The 24,497-nt window shown below is 37.9% G+C and overlaps 1 protein-coding gene across 1 annotated transcript in view; it reads right to left on the reverse strand.

The window, feature by feature from the left end:
- Enah (ENAH actin regulator) overlaps positions 1-24,497 on the reverse strand; it is a 120,990-nt gene that overhangs the window by 45,333 nt on the left and 51,160 nt on the right. Inside the window, exons 2-3 of the mRNA XM_050142812.1 lie at positions 23,422-23,587; positions 17,641-17,818 (exon numbers count right to left, since the gene is read on the reverse strand). Coding sequence (XP_049998769.1) covers positions 17,641-17,818; positions 23,422-23,587 — 344 coding nt within the window. The remainder of the gene's footprint in view (positions 1-17,640; positions 17,819-23,421; positions 23,588-24,497) is intronic.

A 24,497-nucleotide genomic window follows, 5' to 3' on the forward strand; every position in this document is an offset into this window, starting at 1 on the left:
CACCAGTTTAACACTGGTAATAAATGCTAGCATTTATCTATGAAAAGACACTTTTTTTTTAAAGCAAGCCATACAATAAAATCTTAGGGCTAAGGGAACCTGGGTGAAATGCAAAAGAAAACAAACCTAAAGCAATGAAAATTAATCAAGAATGTAGAATTTTAACATCTTTATGTTTCTAAAAGTAATATAACCCTCAACAACTACTTTGGCCTTTGATCTTGTTGCAGATGCTCACTTGTCTCTTAATGTAATTTCTGAAACAAAAACCCTTCAGGCTTTGCCACCTGCCTTTACTATTTCTATAATTTGATTTCTTTCTTTTTTAAAAACAAGAAAACAAAAACACTTTAAGCGAGGAACTCTGTAATAGAAATCACAGTCTTTCTAGTTTTGATCCATATCACTCTATGGTCTTAGTATTACATATTACTACTACAGCAGGCCCTCAGGACATTTGGGCTTTAAAAGAAATTAGTGTTTTCTATTATTATTATTGTCTTAAGGTAATTTGTAAGGGGAACGCTGTTCATCTCAGCATTTTGTATTTTTAAGGATTAAAGGAGCTAATGTTTGCTTAGACTGGCAGAGATTTGATTTGCCTTCCTGAAAAGCTGGTCTTTGAGAGACAGGGCTCAAGGTCAGCATTTAAAGGTGTGGAATTCACACAGCCCTTCCTGACCCAAAGGGGAAGGTTTGTTCGAAAATGAAGATTAGAATGGAGGGAGGTATGTAAATCCCTAAAACAAACTGTTCAGGTTATATTTATATATTTATGTGGTGACACCTTTAATCCTCACAACTCAGGAGGCAGAGGCAGGAGGATCTCTGTAAATTCTAAGTCAGCCTGGTCTACAAAATGAGTCTCAGGACTGCCAGGGCTATATTAAAGGGGCATGTCTCAAAAGGAAGAAATAAATAAAAATTAAAGGAAAAAAAAGGCATGCATTTGAAAGGGAATGGGGATGGAGGGTTTGAAGGCTTACAGAGAGGAATGAAAAGGGGGAAATTATGTAATTTATATTTTAACTTTAAATAACCAAATTCCAGATTGCGGGCACTGTTCAGAGACATGAAAAACAATAGGCACTTTATGGCTGCTTTTTTGCTTTTCAAAACAGAGCTTCTCTGTGTAGGTCCTGGCAATCCTGGAACTTGCTTTGTAGATTAGGATGGCCGCAAACTCAGAGATCCACCTGCCTCTGCCTCCTGAGTGCTGGGATTCATGGTGTGTGCCCTCCCTACTAGGCTAATATTGCATTATGAAAACACTTTCACAGCATTATTTCAAATTTTGTTTTGAAACAAAAAGGTTTAATAAAAGAAAATCTTCTATCTCAAGAAATGGAGCACTGTGTAGTTATAGCCATATATGAGAAAACCCAACATCATCTACATCTCACTCATGTAATTAATCTAGAGTTGTGTGTGTGTGTGTGTGTGTGTTTAGCTTACTCTCCTTTGCTACCAGAAGGTAATTATCGTTCAACTTATAGCTTCAAATGTACTTTTTTATCACTTACTTTTCAAAAAAGAAGAAAAATGACTGCAAACAATAGATAAATTGCAGATCATTTATACACTGTACAGGCCCCTCTGTTCACCATGATTTTATTTTTATTTTTCCTTTATTTTTAACCAAGGAACTACAGACCGTTTCTAGTTGAAGAAACTTTAGGAGTCAACTCAACTAGATGCTCAAGGGCCTATAATTTACCATCTTGTCATATCCTGATGTTCTAAACACTAAGCTATGCCTCTTCATTCATTTTGTGGGTTCTCCTCCCTAAGTACAGATCAAGACCTGTCCATCAACCACCTTTCATGCCTTTCAGCCCATTGTCACTTCAAGGTGTCAAGTATACACTCAGAGAAGACAACACATTTGCAGTGGTAGCATGTTTACTTTATTACTGCAGCATCTGTTGACTTTCAGCCAGCATTATCTATTCAATTGCAATAGAAATACAGAACTTCTGACACCTCTTCCCTTTTACTCTTATTAACCGATTCCAAAGCCTGTCCGTGAAGCCTCCTAATTTCCCCTCCTATCTTCACTGATACTGTTCTTGTTTGATGACTAATTGCTTAGGAGTATTCAGTGTTGAGAAGTTTAGCACATACTCAGAGAAGAAACAGAAACAGTAACACTTCTGTTCCCTTTCCCATAATTTTCATTTTTCTATTCTGCCACACCAACTCCAGTGTCGTCTATGTGACATGACATATGTCATTATGCCAGATGGGAGCTACGTGTCCCATGGGACTAGGCTTCCTGGAGGTCAATGGCAGACAGCCCGGTATTGGCTGCCCTTGAGGCATAGACGGGTTTCTCGATTAGCTGGCTATGCGGGATATGGGTTTTGCTCAATTTCTTTTATAATAATGATATTCTATATATCTACAAGATAAGGATTATCTCTTCAGGAACAGCTCTGGGATAGGGAAGCAAAGTATGGGAATGTATAAGACTACAGCAGAAACCTTGTCATACATGGGGTGTATGATGAGCAAGGGAATAGATGGGTTAATGTTGATGGACAAAGAGTGTTATACTTTGAACTTTATGGATAGGCTTGCTAGATACCAACCCCCATAGTGACTGCTGCATAAGAAGGTACTAAAAAGTATACTTCAGCAGGTGCAGAGAACCGAGTAGGTCACTAGATGAGATAAAGAAAGGGCTAGAAAGAGGAAAGGCCATGATAGCGATGAGACAGAAACTTTCTATTCTTAAGATGAAACCACTTGTCTGAGGTTTACATTCCCAAGGACAAGATTTCCTCTTCTAAGGATGTTTTATGTCTAGCACCTGTCCCTGATAATATGCTTTTCTTAAATATTGCTGATGTGACTAAAAGAAGCTTTCATACTGTGCCAACCAATGATACATGACCTTCTGATTCGTTCTTTGTTTGAATACTATATAATGAAAACATGAATTGAGTAAAATCGCAGCAGATACCAATCACTCCCTTGTGTGTTGTGTCTGTCTGTCATTCACTGAACTTGTGCCTTCCTGTTACCAAGACCCTGCTTCTCCCACGGTCTGAGTGGCTCCCCTGAGCCGGTCCGTGGCACTATTCTTGTTTTATAATATATACGCTATGCTAACTCCAAAGTGTGCGTGTGCACTTAAGAAAAATCAATTTGCCTACTTTTCAGCAAGAATTGAAACAAAAGGGCTGAAGAGAGGCTCAGAGGTTAAGAGCACAGATTGTTCTCCCAGAGGTCCTGAGTTCAATTCCCAGCAACCACATGGTGGCTCACAACCATCTGTAATGAAATCTGGCACCCTCTTCTGGCCTGCAGGCACACATGCAGACAGAACACTGTAAACGAAATAAATAAATAAATCTTTAAAAAAAAAAAAAAGAATTGAAACAAAGAAAATGTTTTTTGAGACAGGGTCTTACTGGATAGCACAGTTTCCAAAGACATTCCTTAAGTCAAAACTCTGAATATAGGGTTGAAGAGAAGGCTCCATGGTTAAAAACACTGGGTGCTCTTCCAGAGGACCCAGGTTAGATTCCTAAAACCCAAATCAGGAAGTTCACAACTGCCTGGAAGTCCAGCTCCAAGGGACCTGACGCCTTCTGTGGGCCTCCATGGGCAACTATGCACACATATATAGACACTCACACATACACATAAAAAAAAAAAAAAAAACCCAAACCTCTGAATATACATACACCCATTCAGGTCAGCTCATCAAAATTCAGGAGTGTCCTAGTTACACAGGTCAGCTGGCTCCTTTTCCACGAGAACCCTATACTGTCTGTGCCCTTCTTTCTCTCTGTACAATAGTTCACTATATTTCAAATAAGTTGCTTACTCAGAAGCCTCTATCAAAAATAACATAGGACAGCAAAATATCTAAATAATGAGAGTTTGAAATTGATTTTTGAAATTCAAAACTACACGCAACTTTACTGTAAGTTTTAATAAGTTTAAAATAAACTGCTTACACCATGAGTCTTATTACATAGAATTAAATACAAAGTTTTAACATGTATTATTTGAAATGACATTTAAAAGCTGTTTACACAGGGCTAGCAAGATAGTAGAGATGCCTGTCACCCAACCATGCTAGCCTGCCTGAAGGAAAGAACCGATCCCACAGGGTCCTCTTATCTTCCTATGTTACAGACTAGCAGGCTTGAGAGCACATCTACACCCAAACACAAATATTGAAAATCCAAATACCACTATCTCTCAAGTGTAATTATAACAACGTACCTTTGTTTTAATGTGTTTTAAAAAAAATATGTTATATTAGGGCTGAGGAGATGGTTCAATGGTTAAAGCACTTGCCTCCCAAGTGTGAGGACTGAAGTTTGGGTCCTCAGAATCAAAGATTGATTGAGGTGGGTTTGATGGCCTGCCTAAAATTCCAACTCAGAAGTCAGAAACAGAATACTTGAGTAAGACCTAAAATGTCAGCACTCTGGAATCTGAGGCAGTAAGAAGATTTAAAGTTAGCTACACAGTTGGATTCGGTCTAAAATAGCAAAACAATGTCCTATTCAAGTTGTTTTAGTGCCATGCCTTTCAAATCAAGAGTTTGTTATTCATATGAAACATTAGTATATTAGAACACAAAACAAATTCTCTCTCTCTCTCTCTCTCTCTCTCTCTCTCTCTCTCTCTCACACACACACACACACACACACCACACACACCACCACCACCACCATTTATTGCCAAACATGAAAATTAAAGAGAGAAATTTAAATCAGTAGAGCAACATTTCTGTTCTTAAAAATCCATAAACAGGGCTGGAGAAATGGCTCAGAGGTTAAAAGAACTGACTGCTGTTCTGGAGGTCCTAAGTTCAATTCCCAGCAACCACATGATGGCTCACACCCATCTATAATGAGATCTGGTGCCCAGAACACTATATACATAATAAATAAATTTTTAAAAAAATCCATAAACAAGGGGATGGAAAATGGTTCAATGGTTAAGGCTATTCTTCCAGAGAAACCAGGTTTAACTCCTAGTACCCACATGGCACTTCAAAAAACATCTGTAACTCCAGTTTCAGGGGATTTGACACACTCACAGAAGCATACATGGAGGCAAAGCACCAATGAGCATAAAATATTTTTTTAAAACTCCATAAATGTTAATCAATTATTTCAGCTTGAGAAAGCTATATAATAAACCTAGTAAAGCATTCTAAATACCGATATTCCATCTATCATTTTACTTTCTCACTGACAATTTCTACATTACCTTCAGCCTTCCATTATCCATCCTACAAAAAATATGTCGTAAAGTAGCAGAAATGCTTTCTTCATCTATCAACACCCATTATAAAAGCCTAATATCCATAGGCAGGATCTAAGGGTTCTCTAATTTCTCATGTAATTGCTGGATTATTACTTTATACTGTCTGCTTAGAATAAACTGCCTCACTAGACTTGAAGACGTTCAAAGAAAGCATAAAATGATCCAATGAAAAAAAAAGAAATGAAGAAGGAAGGATGTGAGTGCTCCTAGGTGTGGAGAAGGAGGTTTACTGTAGATAAAGGGGAGAGCATAGCCAGAGGCAAGGACATTTGGGGGAGTCCAGAGTGAACTGACCCTGAGCAGTGCAATGACAGAGAGTGCAGAGGGGAAAAGGGAGAGCCAGGAGAACAAAGGTAGATAACCACGTGGCTGGATTATGTAAGGAAGGGCCCAACTCCTGGTCCCAAGAAGTTTAGGGTAGAAGATGAGTCTTGTATGCCAGCCACACTCTGTAACAGGTAGGAACTGAGGGATGCTGGGAGAACCTGGCAGCCAGGTCTGCCTTGACATAAACAGTCACCTCCGTTAGCCACTTGTTCCAGGTTTAGGACCTAAAACCACATTTATCTTCCTACTGCTAGCAACTATTATATACTTTGGTATGTAGACAATTGGTACAATTAAAACATCTTTTTACAATTGTTTTCAACTTTTAAACAAGAAGGTATACTACATGTTAGCTGTACTATGTATCTACATCTAAATAATTCAGACATAAGAAAAAGAATAAAGAGAATTAATGAAATATGTATGTACTTTACAATAAAGGAGTAAGAAACATACAAGATCAAAAATACTTCAATTTTTCTTAAAATAATCTTTATATACATAGAAAAGTACAGACCCACTAGCTGTGGAGGTGTGTGCCTTTAACCCAGTACTTGGAAGGCAGGGGCAGGCAGATCTCTGTGAGGTAGAGGCTAGCCTGGTCTACTTAGTGAGTTCTAGGCCAAGCAAGGTTACATAGTAAGACTGTCTCAAACACTAGAGATTCCTATATAACTTAATCCAAGTTCCTGTCCTGTTTGAGCTATTATCCTGACTTCCTTCAACAGATATGGAAGTGTAAGGCAAATAAACCCTTTTCTCCCCAAGCTGCTTAGTTATGGTTTTATCACAGCAACAGAAACTCTGAGACAGAACCTGCCTCCAAAAAAGCAAAAACAAAACAAAAAAAGACCTGACAATATTTCAGAAAATATATCTGTTTTCTCCTTGTGAATCATCTTAGGAATTACATTCACAGAAATAGCAAGTCTACCTCAGAAGAATCATTTTTAGTAACTTTATACAAGTAGCATGCTAAATTTCCCAATCCTATTTCCTAAGCACCACTTTGTACAGTATTTACACTGCCTTCCAGATATTTCTAATCAAGAATTGTTTTCTCTATACAAGTAAAGCCAAATAAGATCAATAGAGTTCAATAACTCATTGTTCCTTCATTATTCTAATATCATATAGCACAGTATCTAAATAGGAATACAAAAAGTCTGTCCAATGAGGCTTTTATTTAAAATATTGGCTTAGATATATCTATCTTATCCAGATTATTAAAACAAGAATATATGGTATTAACTCAGGGGCAACATACGAATGTGTATATGGATATAAGCAAGCTGGTACTGCTACACTGTGGAGGCCCAAAAATGTGAGCCTATTGCCACTCTGTCTGAAGGTCAGAGTTTGAGGTTGCTTAAAATTGTTGACAACAACCAGGGCTACACTACATCCTGACCTAAGGGGGTGGTTACTTGGGTCTTTTGATTTTAAGGTGGCCCAAACAGGCAGATCCACCCCACCCTGACAAATGGTCAGGGCTCCTTCTTTTGAAACAGAAAGTTTGACTTTGGGAGTGGCTGCCTTCAGAATATTTGATCTAGGGTGGGTTCCCTGCCTAAACAAGGTATTGAAGCAATTAACTGTCTTTTGTATCAGGTTAAAGAAGTCTTTTGTTTCCTTTTTCCCCCTTTTGTGTTGAGGTATAAAAGTGGACAAAAAAATTAAACTCTAGGATTTCAGGATTCACAGGAACTCCCCATACTATCCTTTGTTTCTGTTTTACTATCTTCACTCACTTCTTCATCCTCTTTACTATTTTTTCTGACCCCCATAAATGGTATTTTTGTCAAAGCTGGTCTCTGAAACTACACCTATACAGATGTGTGAAATTTTTTTTTTCAAAATTAAAAGGCAAAATCCGTGGGAGAGATTTGGCTGCCATTCTATGCTGCAATTAAATCAAGGTAGAATTGGTTCCTAGTCATTTCTTGTATAAGTGTAGAAGACAGAGGGTATCCAATTCAAGTCTGTTTGTGCTTTGTATCCTATAGAGGTAACAAATTGATTGAATGACATTCAGTAAAATGTTTCTCTAATTCATGAACAAAAACTAACAAAAATTGCAAATACAGATAAAACAAGTGTGTGTAAATCATTGTGCCTGTGGAAGAAAAGTATCCAAATAATGGGATGACTCCCTGCAGGTCACTGCAGGAGCACTGTTACCAAAGCTTAGTGAGAAGCAAGTGTGAAGACAACTTGACAGATATGCAGAGAAACAAGGATGCAAGGCTGACTGCAGGACAGCAAACCAGATTAGACTAACTTTAAAGACAATTCACCACAAAAGTAGGATCTGCCTCTGTTTTCATGATGCCTCTTGGTGCTCCCTAAAAATCAGACATGAATTCAGGAGACTTCACGAAGAGGTTGGGGAAGGGGGCTGTGAACAGCAGTGGTCTAGACCTGAGGTGGCTACAGCAAGCAGGACTCACCTGCACAAGGTCAAGGTAACCTGATCAGACAACATTCCAGCAGGAAGCACTAACAGGACTCAATAATTTAAAAAGGACATGAAGGTTAGAGAGGGATTGCTGACTGGACAGCCTAGTGAGGACACGCAAAGAGAAAATTGGGGTCAAATATGTGCAAAATACATTGTGTACATGTATGAAACTGTTAAAGAATGAATATTAGAAGTTCTAAAAATAAAAACTAGAGCCCGGCGGTGGTGGCAGCACTCAGGAGGCAGAGGCAGGCAGATCTCTGTGAGTTCGAGACCAGCCTGGTCTACAAGAGCTAGTTCCAGGACAGGCTCCAAAACCACAGAAAAAACGCTGGGGGGGGGGGGGGGGGGGGGGGGGGCAGGGACACCAAATAAATAAATAAATAAAAAATAAAAACTAGACAAGTTATAATCAAACTAAAGTAGCTTTCCTAAGTACTGACGTTCATTAACACTGAAGTAACTATTTGTAAATTTATTATAATGGTAAGGTTTATTATAATTTACATACATGAAAAGAACTCAAGCAATATAACTGTGGTGGGGGGAAGTAAAGTCAGTCAGGCTGTGGTGATACATGCCTTTAGTCTCAGAACTTGGGAGGCAGGCAGATCTCTGAATTAGAGGCCAGCATGGTCTACAGAGTGAGTTCCAGCCAGGACAGCCAGGGCTGCAGAGAAACCATCTCAAAAACAAATGGCAGTGTCAGGGGAGATGTGAGCCAGCTACCAGAAGAATAAGATGCACTAGGGGACAAGTAAAGCCACGTGCCATGTGGCAAAAAGTAGATTAATAGAAATAGGTTAATTTAAGTTGTAAGAGCTAGTTAGTAATATGCCTGAGCTATAGGCTGAACTTGTGTAATTAATATAAGATTTTGCGTGATTATTTGGGGGGGGGTCCTTTTGGGACAAAAAAAAAACGCTTTGCCCTGGTTTACATTTCTCAAGGCCTGTGTGTTTCAGGACTTGTATACTCTTAAAAACTACTGGAGATCGTGGAAATCTTGTTTACTAGGTTCTATTCACTATTGTTTTTTGAGACAGGGTTTCTGTTTGTAGCCCCGGCTGTCCTGGAACTCACAGAGACCCACCTGCCTCAGCCTCCCAAGAATTGAGATTAAAAGTGTGTGTCACCACCCAGTTCCACTAAGATTTTTAATATTAAATTGCTTCAAGTTTATTTATTTAGAATATGAAAGCTATTACATTTAGAATAGTAACATAATGAAATAAAAAATGTATATTATGACTTGAACAACACAGTTACGTTTTTATAAGCTCTGTTGTGGTCTGTCTCCCATGATGGATTTGTTGGAGGATTCACATCAGTGAGGTACAGCCTTGAGGGAAGCTACTAGGAATGCTGCCCTCAGAAGGGAGATGGAGCAGTCACACAAAGACTTTTCCTTTTCTTCCCTCCCTCCCTCCCTCCTTCCTTCCTTCCTTTCTGTGTGTATTCAACAGATAAGGTTTCCCTGTGTACCCCTGGCTATCCTGGAATTTACTTTGTAGACCAGGTTAGCCTTGAACTCAGAGATCCACCTACTTCTGCCTCCTGAGTGCTGGGATTAAAGGCATGCACCATCATGCTTGGCCACAGGAGGGTTCTTCTAAGAAATTTGTCCCTGCTGCTCCTTCTCGTCTGGCAAAAGTATTTCCCAATGACATGTGTATGACCACCACCATGATGTCACCCTTTATGAGGCCTTCAGTAGAGCCCTGCAAGAAGTCTGTGCTATATACCCCGAAAATGCACTGTCAGCTAATAAACTTTTCTTACAATACAGATGCTCTTTGGTATTTTATTATAGAAAAACGGGCTAAAACAAAGTCTTCTAACATTTGGCTTCACAGAAGACAACTAAACTATTCTCTTTATATTCAATACACCACAGTATGTTGTTTTCATTGATGAATAATAAAGGGAGTTTCTTTTTAGTGGAGCACTTTGTTAGAGATCTAGACAGGAACTCCTCAAGTGTCCATAAGTCACACTTACTGAATCCCTAAGTGAGGGTTTTAAACTCAAAGAGTCCCGATTCTACTTCTAGTAAAGCAAAGAAAACCATAATAAGAAGCCAACACAGAGCAATCTAGGCAGCAATCATGGTGATGACAGTCTGCATACTGTAAAATGGGTTAACTTGTATTACTTATCCACTCAACTCAATGACTAAGAAGAACCAGATATGAAATTATTTCAAATATAAGTCAACACAAAGATAAAACTGAGCTAAACAAATGAGAACACTGACATCTAACTAGTCATTGAGAACCAGAAACCTTTATCCCAATACTAGTCCACAACTTCAATTATTACTTCTTGTGGGAAAATGATGAGAAGACCAAGAAAAGAGGCTAAAGGGGAGAAAGGGAAACACACAGAAAACAGCCTGTTAGGCCTAATGCATCCAATGTAGATGAAGACACCTAATTATTCTCTTTTGGGGAAACTGAGAAATTAGTCACTCAAATCGTTTTCTGATTGAAAAAGTCTAATCACACTGAGATGAAAATCTAGGATTTGAGGTATAATATAAAAGAGGTGGGGCACAGAAAGTAAAAGTGACTCATTAGTTCCTGTTCTTTTTCAAAAGCTAGACATTATCTCTCAAAAAAGATTCATGTTTTTCTTTCACGTTTATGGGTAAATGCGGCATGCTTTGTCTGTGAACCATGTCATGTAGTGCCTGTGGAGACCAGAAGAGGGCATCAGAGCACCCAAAACTGGAATTAACAGATGGTTGTGAGCTGCCATGTGGAGGCTGGGTACCAAATCCTAGTCCTCCGCAAGTGCTCTTAATTGCTGAGCTATCGCTCATTATTTTAACAAATGTCTTTAACTCAGTATTTTGTTACTGAATAAGTGTGTGACTCTGTCCAAATTTGTTGTATGTATAATTAGTTTGGTTCTTTCACAGGTCACTGCAAATCAGTCATATTCAGTCCAGAATTATGCATCTCCAATAAAAACGAACATTCACATGTATTATGAAAAATGCCAAACTTATTCTAACATTGGTTCTCTAATTTTATTACTTTTTTCTATCTTCATGTGTACACATGTTTGGGGTATATATGTCCAGGCCCAAGGTTAGTGTCAGAATGTTATTTGTCCCTAGGTCTGACTTTCTCTCTTGCATTATTACAGTCATGTCTTGTTTTAAGGAGTTGAACACTGGGAACTTGGCTCTTTGTTAATTCCTCTTTGCATATATAGATAAACTCAAGCAATGGGTGATTTAACTTTTCTATAGACAATAATAGTTTTCACAGGGGAGAAGTAAAGGTGAAGAAGCTGGAGTAAATCTGACAAAGCGCACTTTTTATTCTCAAAGTAAGTTATTACACATGAGATGTTCTTAAATTAGCCCCCAAATTAACATTTTATACTTTTCACGCCAATGGTCCCTGTGTCATCTAATTTCTGATTAAACCATTCTCATGATCTGTAAATGAGGAAACCTCTCTAGAGCGTGTGACCTGCCCAGCCCTCACTGCAGATGGGACAAAACTAGAACGTAAATTCCAAATTCAAGTTTTTCCACTAAGTCACATTAAATGTCTTAGAACTAAGAAACACAAGACAAAAAGTAAGAAAAAAATTTTCTGATTTCTTTCTCACACTAAACTGGCTTTTTTTTTTTTTCAGATGTCTTTTTAAAAGAAAATACGTTAGAGGTTTTGAATTGAAAGGCAGGAAAATCACAGTAAAAAGAAGAAAATCAGCCGCTAGAAAATCCAGCCGTCTCCTTGGTTGCACATGTGCCTACCTGGAAACTGGGAAGGACACTAGACACACTAACCTGGCACTACTGTAAAAATGGCAGATGCATAAACGAGCAGACATGAACTTGCAACTGCTTCAGGATTTGAGATGCCATCCCAGAAGCAAATGTTACCTCCCCAGAAAGATTACTGGAAACCTAAGAATGGAGAGCAAAAGCACCATCCAAGATTAGCATGGGAATCCTCCCCAGGCTCAAATGTATATGATTTTATTAGAACTGTGTTAATAAAGTTCCCTAAATACAGTATGCCCAGAACTAACTTTGCTATCCACTTAATAATCATCTTCCTAAAGTCTCTTCCCATTTTTTTCAACCTCTGGGTCATGGCACCAACTTCACCAGGGCTCCAAACTGACATGCTTGGATATCATATGGAGACATCATTTACTCCTTCCTACATCACAGCATGAAGAGGTTGAATTTTAAAATAAAAGCTAGGAACAAATGCCACTGTCTGGCTTTAGGTCCTAGGGCCAGGCTAGTGACCTTCAGCCCAAATCCTATTTTTAAAACAGTAGTATCACTAAATTCACCATTAAAGCTTATCTCAGATTAAGATCAGAAACTAAGTAAGCAGTTAAGTCCAGTTCAGAAATGCTGTAATGACTAGACAAAGAAGGACGTAAGCAGAAGCTACAATGGCAGCATGGTGGAAAGAGTGTGCACTCAGTAGAAGCTGGTGGCCTCCTCTTTACTGTGTACCAAGTCTTTCTCCACCACTTTTGTACTACAGCACCAGCCTGACTATCTGCCTTAAGGCAAACAATGAAATGATCCTCAAGACACCACAGCCCCCTTCCAACCTTTCTAACCTTATCTGTTAGGACTTTCCTATGCCCCAGACCGCTTCTGTTCTCATGCTCCAACCACGTGGTCTGCTGTTTCCCAGTTGTCACACACCTCCCATGACAAGCCCATGCAGAATACTCTCTCACTGAGGAAGCCCAAACACCTTCTGTTTGTAAAGTTTGCTCTGACCCTAGACTTTTCTTTGGCAATCCAAAGACTTTACTTCAAACTTTCCCAATGTTCTGGCTTTTCTAGCTAGCTCTAGGCCAGGTATGAAATCCAAGAAGGAAAGGGATGGGCTTTACTGTATTGATGTTATTCTCAGTGGCCCCCAGCACAATACAGTTTTGAGATTATAAACTTAGTATTGCTCTTATTCATATCAGCAATTTAGAAGATTAGAAAGCAAAACTATCCCTAGGAACACTGACGGAGCATGACTTTAATCTTATTACTTGGAAGAAAGAGGCAGGAGGATCTCCAGGAGTTCAGGGCCAGTGTGGTTTGCATAGGGAGTTCCAGGACAGTCAGGGTCACACATAGACCCTGCTTCAAAAAAGAAAAACAATAAACCAAGAATTTCTGAAAATATTCTGAGATTTTAAAAGTCCAATCAATTCCAAGTATATCATAAAGATATTACATAATGCTGAGAATAATGCCAATGCTTATATAGGAATTAATATTAGGCCAGGTTTATGTTTAAAAAATTATTATAATCTCAAAATTCATTATAAATCTGATAAAAACTTCAACCACAAGAAGGCTATCTCTGGCTATATTCTCACTTATAACAATTAAAAAACCAACCATCTTTTCGTTAGTGGTAAAGTATTTTGAGATTTTTCTTTTGGTAAGCTATGATTAATCATGGTTGAACAAAAACAATAATCTAACTGGCATAACATCTTACTTTGAAAAAAAAATAGATTTAAAGACACATTTCCTATTTCCAAGTGATTTAAACCATTTACAAAAATGCAACAAGGCAATGCAAATTTACCTCGGCCAACCATCAATAGAATTGACATTACAGCTTATATAATCCATTGCTATTATCTACAGAAGTCTATTAATATACTTGATAAGCTAATACAGAAATAAAACTGCTTTTCTGTATATTTATTTAAACTGAGGCAATTTCTACAGGTGAAAAGAAAAGTTACAGTGTGGTATTTGGTAAAAAAGCAAGAGCACTAATTCAGTTCCTTGGGAAAAAAAAAATCTAAGAACATATGATTCCTGTTTTTTTTCTAATTCCAAATATAACTCACTGTATTTAGCACCTCCTGTACTTTCCTGTATATTAGATAATTGCATACCATGTTAAAAACAAAATAAAGGAAAACATTCTTGCCACCCACCTTCTCATAAAATACTGAAATTATTAAACATATACACGAGGGTAGCTCATGAAGATTAAAATGACTAGTCTAAAGAACACAACATTTCTTTTCTTAATTAAAAAAATATGAGGATTTAGAGGGCTTTGAAGGATGACAACAAAAGAAAAGAGAAGTGTAGAATCATTGGCTTGGACAAAAACTGACAGTACTGCACCAGTTACGTGGTTGTGGCGCACGCCTTTAATCCCAGCTCTCCAGAGGCAGAGCCAGTCATCTCTGTGAGTTTGAGGCTAGCCTTGTCCACAGAGGCCTTCCAGGACAGTCAAGGAGAGGAAAGGAAGGGAGGGAGGAAAGACAAGCAAGTGCAAGAGAGAGCACGCTACTAAAAAATGCTCTGGAAAGCTGTGTAGTACCTCAGTGGCTGTGAGCCCTAACCCCACATTAATTAGAGAAGCTCTCTCACTCCTCCGACATTTGGTCCATTTGTACTGAGCCTCAGAAAAAAAAAAATTGTTGGTCTACAGAGCTAGTTCCAGAACAAGGGCTGTTACAAAGAGACGCTCTCTCAAAAAAATAAACAAAAAAAATTGTTTGAACAAAGGCATCCATGCCCTTAAAGTCTGAGAATCCCTAAGAAGGGTTAACTAACAACAGAAATTTTGATTCTCACGTTAACACCTATATAAATATAAGCAGTAACAGTAAATATGGAATATGGCTTTACAAAGTGGTAAAACAGGCTGAGGATGTAGCTCAGTGGCAGAGTGCTTGCCTAGCATATACAAGGCCTTGGGTTCAGTTCAATTCCCAGCACAATGGAAGGAAGGGAGGGAGGGAAATGGCAACACACTATAAAGAATAAGAGAGAAATGGCAATTAGTGTGATCAAAGTAATTATATATGAAAATAGCAAAGACAAAAAAATTAAGAAACAGGTAGACTGGTGCGTAAAATTGCTCTGCCTTCAAGGGTAAGTTTGTTCTTTTGTATCCGGTCAAATGCACTGGGCTACTGTTTACATAGGAGTCGGAAGTCAAGCTTTTTCAACAGCTTGGGTTAACAGAAAGACAGCAGATGATTTCAACAGATGATTTTTTTTTTTGGCTGTGAACCCAAAGCAAAGAGCTTTGGTAAGGTTGCTAAACAGTATTGTTTGGTATGTTTGCTTTAGGTGGATGGGAGGGGCCAGCACACCACCAGGTAGAGGACATTTCTATTTTGTTGTGAGAATCTGCACAAGAAATCACATCCCTTCCCGAGGAAGGACACTCCACATCCCTTGAGACAGGGGCTACCTGTAGCCCTGGCTGTCCTTGAACTCCCAGAAATCCACCTTCCTCTGTGTCCCAAGTGCTGGGATCAAAGGCGTGCGTGGCCTGGTGACGCACCAGATTCTTAATATTTCTTCCCCGTGCTTCCACTTCAAGGACAATTAGTGCCATCAAAATTCAGAAATTGTGATGTATGTATTTATTTATTTGGTTTTTCAAGATAGGGCTTCTCTATATGGCTTTGGCTGTCCTTGAACTCAGAGATCACTGCCTGGCTCAGGAATTGGTAGATATGGTAAAATAATTTCCTAAATAAATAAATGATGCTATCTACAAATTAACCATGTTAATGTTTTGTTTTCTCTGAGAATGAACAAGACAGAATACAACCTAAAGCTTCAGTGCCAATAACTTGGTCCATGACAGACATAACTAACTTCAACCAGTTTATACTACCACAATTGAAATTGTGAAAAAGAGAGCGTATTATCAAACTTGTCTGTAACAATAATCCTATGTACTGTATAAACCAGAAATCCTTCTACAGCAAATAAAACCATTGAATTTCCTATTTGCAAAACTTTACATAATTCAAAACAGTATTTCTTAATGTTTATTGTTTTGTAAGAGAATGTAATTTGAGTCTCTCCACATCAAGCTCAATTTCAAATAATAAGGATCAGAACAAAACCAGTACTCGTCATTTGCGTTTTTAAAACAAACTGTAATATTACTCATTGAAAAACAGTATTTTCCGTTTGGTTAAAACAATAACCAACATCAACAATAATTTGAAAATGTTAAGTGACATTTAGTTCTTAACTGGACCCCCTTTTGAAGGCTGAGATATGAAAATGGTAGTTGGTTCCAAACACAGGAAGACAGAAGCTGCTATGCACACTCTTCAAATTATGTAACTGACCTATTTAAGATATATGAATCACGATTCTAGTTCCTTTCCCAATCACTACAGGATAAATCTCTTCCTATAATATATGCTAATAATGCAAGGTGCTGACAAACACAGCATAGGGAGACTGAGCTCTATGAGGCCAGACTTCACTATCTTGTTCTTGGACTAAGAGATAAATCAGAATAAGTTCCAATGGCTTATTTCCTCAAAAAATTCCAATATAAGAACAAAATATGTTCCTTACAGATACTGATTTCCTCCAAAGAAAACTTTATATATAACAGATACAGGTAGAATTGCATAAAACCTTCTGCAAGATCTCAAAATGCCTATTCCTCTAACACTCATTTCTAAAACAAAGGAGTCAGATGCTTTAATCCTTTTCATGCTTCAGTTATTTTCAGAATAAGATATAACATTTGTAATGGATTTTAGAAATTCTGTATCAACAAAATATCAATATTTCATCTGATTATAATACTCATTAAACTACACAAATTCTAACCACGACATTTATATCATTAAAATCACTACCAAACATACAACTCAGGAAGGAGTAATTATATTTATTTTTTCATATTTAACATTTACTGATTACAAAATTTATTGCATTAAACCAAAAGTTTATCTCTGACAGAAGGTTTTAACTACTTGGGCTTTTAAAAGTGAATTATTTCTATTGTTCTTTCTAAGCAACATGTAGTTTAAGAATCCAATTATAGCTTGTAGAGGGCATACCTCTAATCTTCAAACAACCTTTAGAACAGTGGTTCTCAACCTTTAGTCATGACCCCTTTGAGATTCTTTCACAAGGATCATTGAAGATCATTAGAAAACACAGGTATTTATATTATGATTCATAAGACTACCAAAATTACAGTTATGAAGTAGCAACAAAAGTAATTTTATGTTTGGGGGGTCACTGTATGCCACATGAGACATGTATTAAAAGGTCACAGCATTAGGAAAGTTGAGAACCACTGCTTTATAGTCAAGCTCTTATCCATTAGACCTTATTCTAATTTTAAGTCCTTAGGATCAGCAGTGGCTTAAAAAGTGTATTTTAGAAACCTACTGTTCTTTTTCCACAAACAACAAATAACCATCAGGCATAGTGGTATGACTAAAATTCCAGATATCTGGTAATCAGAAGGCAAGAGGGTTGCCTAAAGTGAAGAATTTGAGGCTAGTTTGAGCAATATAAAAACCGTGTATCTCTCTCTGGTGGCTCTCATGTCCTAGGTGTAAGAAATAACTAGACTAAACTCACAGGATTTTGCTTCTAGACTATACTTTCAACATAAAGAAGAGTTCACATTTCTGTAGAAAATAACTTAGGAATTACCTTAAATAGATATATGACTTAAAAGTTGACAAGAAAGGTTTGCTTTTACATATACATAGCATTTCAGTTGGAGAATACAGGGAAAGCACAGACACTTTACCTGCTTCCTGTGAATTTAACACTTCTAAGGCATGCATCATGGCACTTGCGAAGACATTGGCATCCTCTTTGCTGCCAAAGTTGAGACCATACACCTGTCTAGCATCCCGCCATTGGTGGAAAGTCTGTGTAGCTTGATTGTACTTCAGCCCTTTAGGAATGGCACAATTTATCACGACCTAAAAGACAATAATTCATTACAAAGTCAGGCTAGCTAGTCATTGGGAAAATAATACAAGTCAATACAAATCCTGACTGTGGGTTATTTATAAAATTTGTTCCTAGCAGAGTTTGTCAAAAGTAGCTGGAACAGTTACTTAGGGTAACAGCATTTCTACAGAAATGAGTCTGATGGAATTTAAGCTATCATAGGATTACGAAAGCCCTCCTTTAAAATCAACAAAAGGAAAGCAATGCACCTCATTACATATACTTTAATTTGTCTGCTGGAAAACTACAAACACAAAACCAGAACATTAACTGTAAAGGGCCCTCTTGACTCCTCCCATCCGGAGAGAGTATCTCTAAAACTACAAACTAGTTTTATAAGATTTGAGAAAAACAGTTATAGAATCCATGTTCGGAGATGTACCTGTTCTCTTTCTTCAAATTCACGTTTGAAAGTCATCAACTTGTACATGTAACTGTGGTTTATTAATTTTCATTGCTTTATACAACATTCCTTTGTAAATAAACTGCCAATCTGCCCATTCTTGCACTAACATTTTTATAATCTAGAATTTGTGGCTACTACAAATAATGACATGAACACTCTACTGAACATCTGGTGAACACAGCACACATTCTTACTGAACATGCACTTATGAGGGTATTAGTATAGGTCAACTTTAGTAGAAAACGCCACACAGCTTTCTAAACTGGTCCTGTCACTTACACTTTCTGAGCAGTGTGTGAAAGTCTGTATGACTCCAGACACTGTGCAGCCTTACCGCTGATAATATTGGTCTTTATAGCTATCTGGTTACTCTGAATGTGCGTCCTTGTGTTGTTGGTGTATATTACATTACTCTGATCACTAATGAGGTTTAGTACATTTTCAACTTCTGAAAAAAAATTTAATTTATTATATTGTGTGTGCATTATGGGGTTCAAAAGAAGGCCTGCATGTCATAGAGCATTTGTAGAGGCCAGATGACAACTTTGTGGCATTAGTTCTCTTTCCATCTTTATGTAGGTTCTATGGATAAAACTTAGGCTGCCAGGACGCACAGCAGGTGACTTTACTCACTAAGTTATACATAGGCTCCCTTTATGTTTTTTATTTGCTTCAAAGTAATTCTTTTGTGAATTCCTGCTTATATGCATTAATAAACCTCTGTTCCACTTCTTTCCTAAGTGAGCCATCTTATTCTTCGCAAATTATCCCAAAAGAAAGATGTTTGTGTGACAAATATCTTGTATCACCCATAACTTGTCTATCCATTCTCAGTGATACTCACTTCTTTCTATTTCAAATTAGCAATCCTTTTTCCTTTTAATGTTTTTGTGTTCTGTTTAAGAAATATTTCCCAATCTCAGTAATCAAAAAGTACCTTCGTTTGTCTTATAGAAGCTTTATTAACATCTGCATCTCTGAACAAGTGGAATTGACTGACTCAAGTCTATGGTGTAAGACAGGATCCGATTGACTTCTGTTAACCGAGATGCAGGTTTACCCTTTGTCCCACTGGCAAATATATCTAAAATTTACCCAACTCTAGTGTCCTAACTACTCAAGTTTTCTACTAGGTCTCAGCCACTAGCTTTGTTCTCCTACTCTGTTCCTCATTACTGCTTTAGCTATTTTTGGTTCTTTGTATAAAGCTACTATTTACACTCTTATTGTCAATTTCCAAATTTAAGACTGTACAGAAACGCTGGGCAGGGGTGGCACACGCCATAAATCCTAGCACTCGGGAGAAAGAGGAAAATGGATCTCTGAATTTGAGGCCAGTCTGATTTCAGAATGAGTTCCAGGATAGCCAGGGCCACACAGAGAAACCCTGTCTCAAAAAACAAGCAAAACAAAACAAACAAAACACCCAAAAAATATTGTACTGAAGCTAACAATTTGATCACTGACATCATAGAGCTATCTCATGAGTATATTCCTTATTTAGGTTGGCATTAACACTCAATGGTTCTCTGTATTGGTATCTTGAGCACCTACCATAAACCTGTCAGGCATTTGATAAAATATTGTTATTTTGTTTTAAAACATTCTCCATAGGCTCATGGTTGAACACTTGGTCCCTAGCTGGTGGCACTGTTTGGCAAAGTTGTGGAACTTTTCGGAGGCTGAGCATGTCTGGAGAAAGTGGGTCACTGGAGGCAAGCCTTCAAGATCTACAGCCTGTGGCTCCTAGCTGGCGACTAAACGTGAGCAGTCAAATTGCTGTTCCCTCTGACTTAAGCTGCTTTAGTCGGCATATTTTATCACAGCATCAGAAAAGTCACTAAGACACTACTGCAAACAACATTAAATTCATTTTCTAACTCAGAGGACAGCGTACCTAGAGCACTTATTAAACTTACTTCTTGATTCTGACCTATTACTAAACTAAGATTCATTAATTCTAACATATCCTGCTAGTCCTAATGATTTATATCCACATTTCTTGCCTCAAATAAATGTTACCTATAACTAACTTTTTCATATCTTCTTTTTTAATCCTTGTACATTTTATTTTCTTTTTCTTGCCTAATCTACTAATTAGATATGCAACAATGTTAAAAAGATACGGTCAATACCAAGTATCTTTTGTCTGATGCTATCTTCTGAAGAGTGTGAATATTAATCTTATAAGAAAAAACGAACAGTGAAACGCTTTAGTCATGATAAATAAAAGCAAGGCCATAAAAGAAACAAGTCTGCTGAGAAGATAGGGAAATGAGTCATAAGTTGACTTCATAGACAAGGTTAATACTGTAGCAGGTCATAAGAGTTTAAGTATTTGCTGGGCAGTGGTGGCGCACGCCTTTAATCCCAGCACTCAGGAGGCAGAAGGTAGGTGGATCTTGTAGACCAGGCCAGCCTGGTATACAAGAGCTAGTTCCAGGACGACTAGAACTGTTACACACAGAAACCATGACTCGAAAAACAACAACAACAAAGTTAAGTATTCATGTACTGCTCACTTTGTTGTGGTCAGGCTAAAAATGAATAGGATCACATAAGATAGAACATACCACCAATGTGGACTCAGGCTGTATGAGATTACCTGTAGCACACAGTTTAGTCATACAATATGCTTTCACAGTCAGTCACTCACTAAGTAGTTACCATCAAGTGATAATATTTAAACTTCTTTTTTTTTTAAAAAAAAACACGGTATCTATTATGAAGCCCTCACTATCCTATAATTTGCTATGTAGACCAGGCTGGTCTTGAACTCACAAAGATCCATAGGGATTATGCATGCACCACCACAACAGACTATACATTTCTTATTTTTAATGACCAGTTACAATGTTGTCCCATCCTCAAAGATTAGATGATTGAAATAATTGATTCCTATTTGTTTGTTCTGAAGATATGATCTCACTATATAGCCCTTGCTGGCCTCGAACTCAGAGATCTGACTGCTTTTATCTCCCAAATGCTAGTAGTAAAAGAATCTTCCATGGTTTTGCTTCCACATGTGATTCAGACATATACACAGGCAAAACAAAACAAAAAAGAAAAAAAAAGGTTTTTGTTTTGTTTTGAAGAGAGGGTTTCCCTGTGTAGCTCTGTCCTGGAACTTACTCTGCAGACCAGGCTGACCTCAAACTCACAGAGTTCCATTTGTCTTTGCCTACCAAGTGCTGGGATTAAAGATATGAGCCATCATTGCTCGGCTAGTTTTTAACCCTTTAGTTTTCATTTTGCTCTCTATAATATCATCATGGGCAGTACTGGCAAGGCACTAACCAACTGGTTTTCAACCTGTGGGCCATGACCCCATTGGGGGTCGAATGACCCTTTCACAGGGGTCACACACATATCAGATATCCTGCATATCAGATATTTACATATGATTCCAAACAGTGGCAAGGTTACAATTGGGAAGTAGCAACAAAAATAATTTTATGAGTGGGGGTCACTACAATGTCAGGAAGGTTGAGAACCACCAGTCTAACTAAGGGACCACTCTGCTGGAGGAGAGGTGAAGAGAGAGAGCAGATGGCACAGTTGAACAATACAGGCTGCGATGAGTGGAGTTTTGGGTGAAGAATCTGAGGAGACTAGAGGCTGTGTAATACAACAACCAAACTGGAGAACAAAAGAAAATGAGAGGGAGGAGGAAGGGACAGGTGAGAAAGACATGAGGTGAACTAATTTCTGTAAAATAACCCAGAACAATGAAACGTTCTCATCAGAGAAACGCTGCATTTCCTAGGAGCTCCAGTGCAATTGATGTTAGTCAATCACCTATGTAAAGAAGACAAACTGCAGCTTCTATTTCCCAGGGAAACTCCAAAATCTCCTCAGACAAAAAGTAGAGGCCTTTCTCTCTGCTCTTTTTGAGATGCAGCCTGAGTCCCAGTTGTGTACAGAAGTCCAAGTTTCAACGCGCATTCACTACATGCATGACAAATAAAAATCCTGACAAATCAACTTCCAACTGAGGGTTACTGCAGCGTGGGTTTACATTCCATCTTACTAGAAAACCGTGGCTCTAACTTTCTTTTAACAAGAAATCACGGGGTACCAGATAGAACTTAGATGTGTTTTCTCCACACTTTGTAGCAGGATGGTTTTAAACGTGAGTTAGATTACATCTTCGGAAAACACTTATGGGTCTTCTGTCTATGTGTTACTTTCATTGGTTAATAAAGAAACTGCCTTGGCCCTTTGATAGGCAGCTTAGATAGGTGGAGTAGACAGAACAGAATGCTGGGAAGAAGGGAAGTGAGTCAGACGCCATGATTCTTCAACCCAAGACAGATCTAGGCTAGAATTTTTCCTGGTAAGCCACCACCTCGTGGTACTATACAGATTATTAGAAATGGGTTAATCAAGATGTGAGAATTAGCCAATAAGAGGCTAGAACTAATGGGCTAGGCAATGTTTAAAAGAATACAATTTGTGTGCTGTTATTTTGGGGCATAAGCTAGCCAGGCAGCCGGGAGCCGGGCGGCAGGAACACAGCCCTCAGCTCCATTTACAGTTAGTATACAAAGAACACCAGGAAGCCTGATCTAAACTTCCCCTCTGTCTCCATCTGTCAAAGAGGGACCAAGATAACAAGTAATCAAACAACCTAATTACTTGCTTGAAGATTTGGAATAGGGAATTATCAAAAGCTCAGCTGTCACCTTAGATAGGAACCTTGAGACAGAACCTAATTATTCTGGCACTACTAATGCTTACTACTTTAAAAAAAAAAATCACTTATGAATTTAACAATACATTCTGAAACCATTTAAACATTCAAATTCTTTCTCTAGCCTCAAAAAATAATAAGGAAATAAGTTCCATAAGCATACAATATATTTTTTACACTGTACTTCATCTTTGTCTATCCTGAATTTAGACTTTTATAAAAACTAGTCATTTGGATGGCCAAACAATCTAATGAAGAAAAAAAAATCAAGCAAACAAAAACACCTCTAGTGCTCAGTGAGGCTTGATGGACATCAGTTCAATCTTCAGAGCCTACAAAGCGGCAAGAGCAAACAGACTCCCAGGAGCTGCTCTCTGATGTCCACATGTATGCTATCATATGTACAAGTCTGTACTTATAAGTATGTACGCACACACAAATACAAATTGTAAAAGATTTTAGCAGACCCTTACCTGATGATCTTGAATCTTTCTGCCCACCACTCTGAATGTGTTGTTGCCTGTATGGTGATATATATGTACTCTGCTGAACCCAGTTGAGCCACCAGCTGGCACCCACTTCTTATTGGCATCATCATAAACCATCACAGCAGCTCTTGCCTGACAGATACTCTGTTCACTGTAAAAAAATAAAATTCAAATGACATATTTAAAATATGAGAGGTATGCCACAAAGTCATGAGCCAAGATTAGTCAACTTGGCAGTCAGTTATGAACAGTGGATCTTACCCCTATGGGTGAAGTCTAACGGGAAAGGCAAAAACAAAGTATAGTAAGGGTGGAGTCTGGGATCCATAGAAATACAAAGAATACCAGAAGTATTTTATTCTAAATATATCTTATTATCAAGATGAATAAATCTATTAATACAACTATAAATTAACCATTATTTGTTTAACTATACGATGGTGACCGTCTGAGATTTATTTTCTCCTTGTGGACAAAATTTTAGAATTATCATTAAGATCACTTCAAAGTCTCTAACAAATACAGTCAAAGGAGTATCTGCTCTTCCAAACACAGAGATAAAACTAATAATCAATGGCTAACAACATGACTGACTCCTTTCACACCCTTTAGTCAAGTTAATATCCTACACTTGGAATATTCTTTTTCCTTCAAGTGTATAATAGGGGCTGGAGAAAGAGCTCAGGGATTGAGATCTTATTGTTCATGCAGAGAACCCATTTTTGAGACACAGTACGAGACATACATACACACAAATAAAAATAAAAAAGACTAAAAGATGATGCCTAAGGATTCTGCTAGATTTAAAATTCTCTTCGTCATAGATAAATACTAAAAAAGGAAGACCAGAACTTTTGGTTCCTATCTATCAAATTGCTTCTTATTAAGTGATACTGAGATAGCAATTTATATCTAATGCAGACTCTCTGTGTGATTCTTTGGGGCTTGACAGCTATGGGAACTGGACAGGACAGATACCCCAACAAGCCGACCCTCATGTTACAGATTTCTATGAGTTTAAGGGCTATAAAACATGACTCCATTCTTAACATAAATGGCAT

The sequence above is a fragment of the Alexandromys fortis genome, unplaced genomic scaffold (assembly GCF_014885135.2).
Source record: "Alexandromys fortis isolate MF-2015 unplaced genomic scaffold, M_Fortis_MF-2015_v1.1 scaffold_51, whole genome shotgun sequence".
NCBI classification, from domain to species: Eukaryota; Metazoa; Chordata; class Mammalia; order Rodentia; family Cricetidae; genus Alexandromys; species Alexandromys fortis.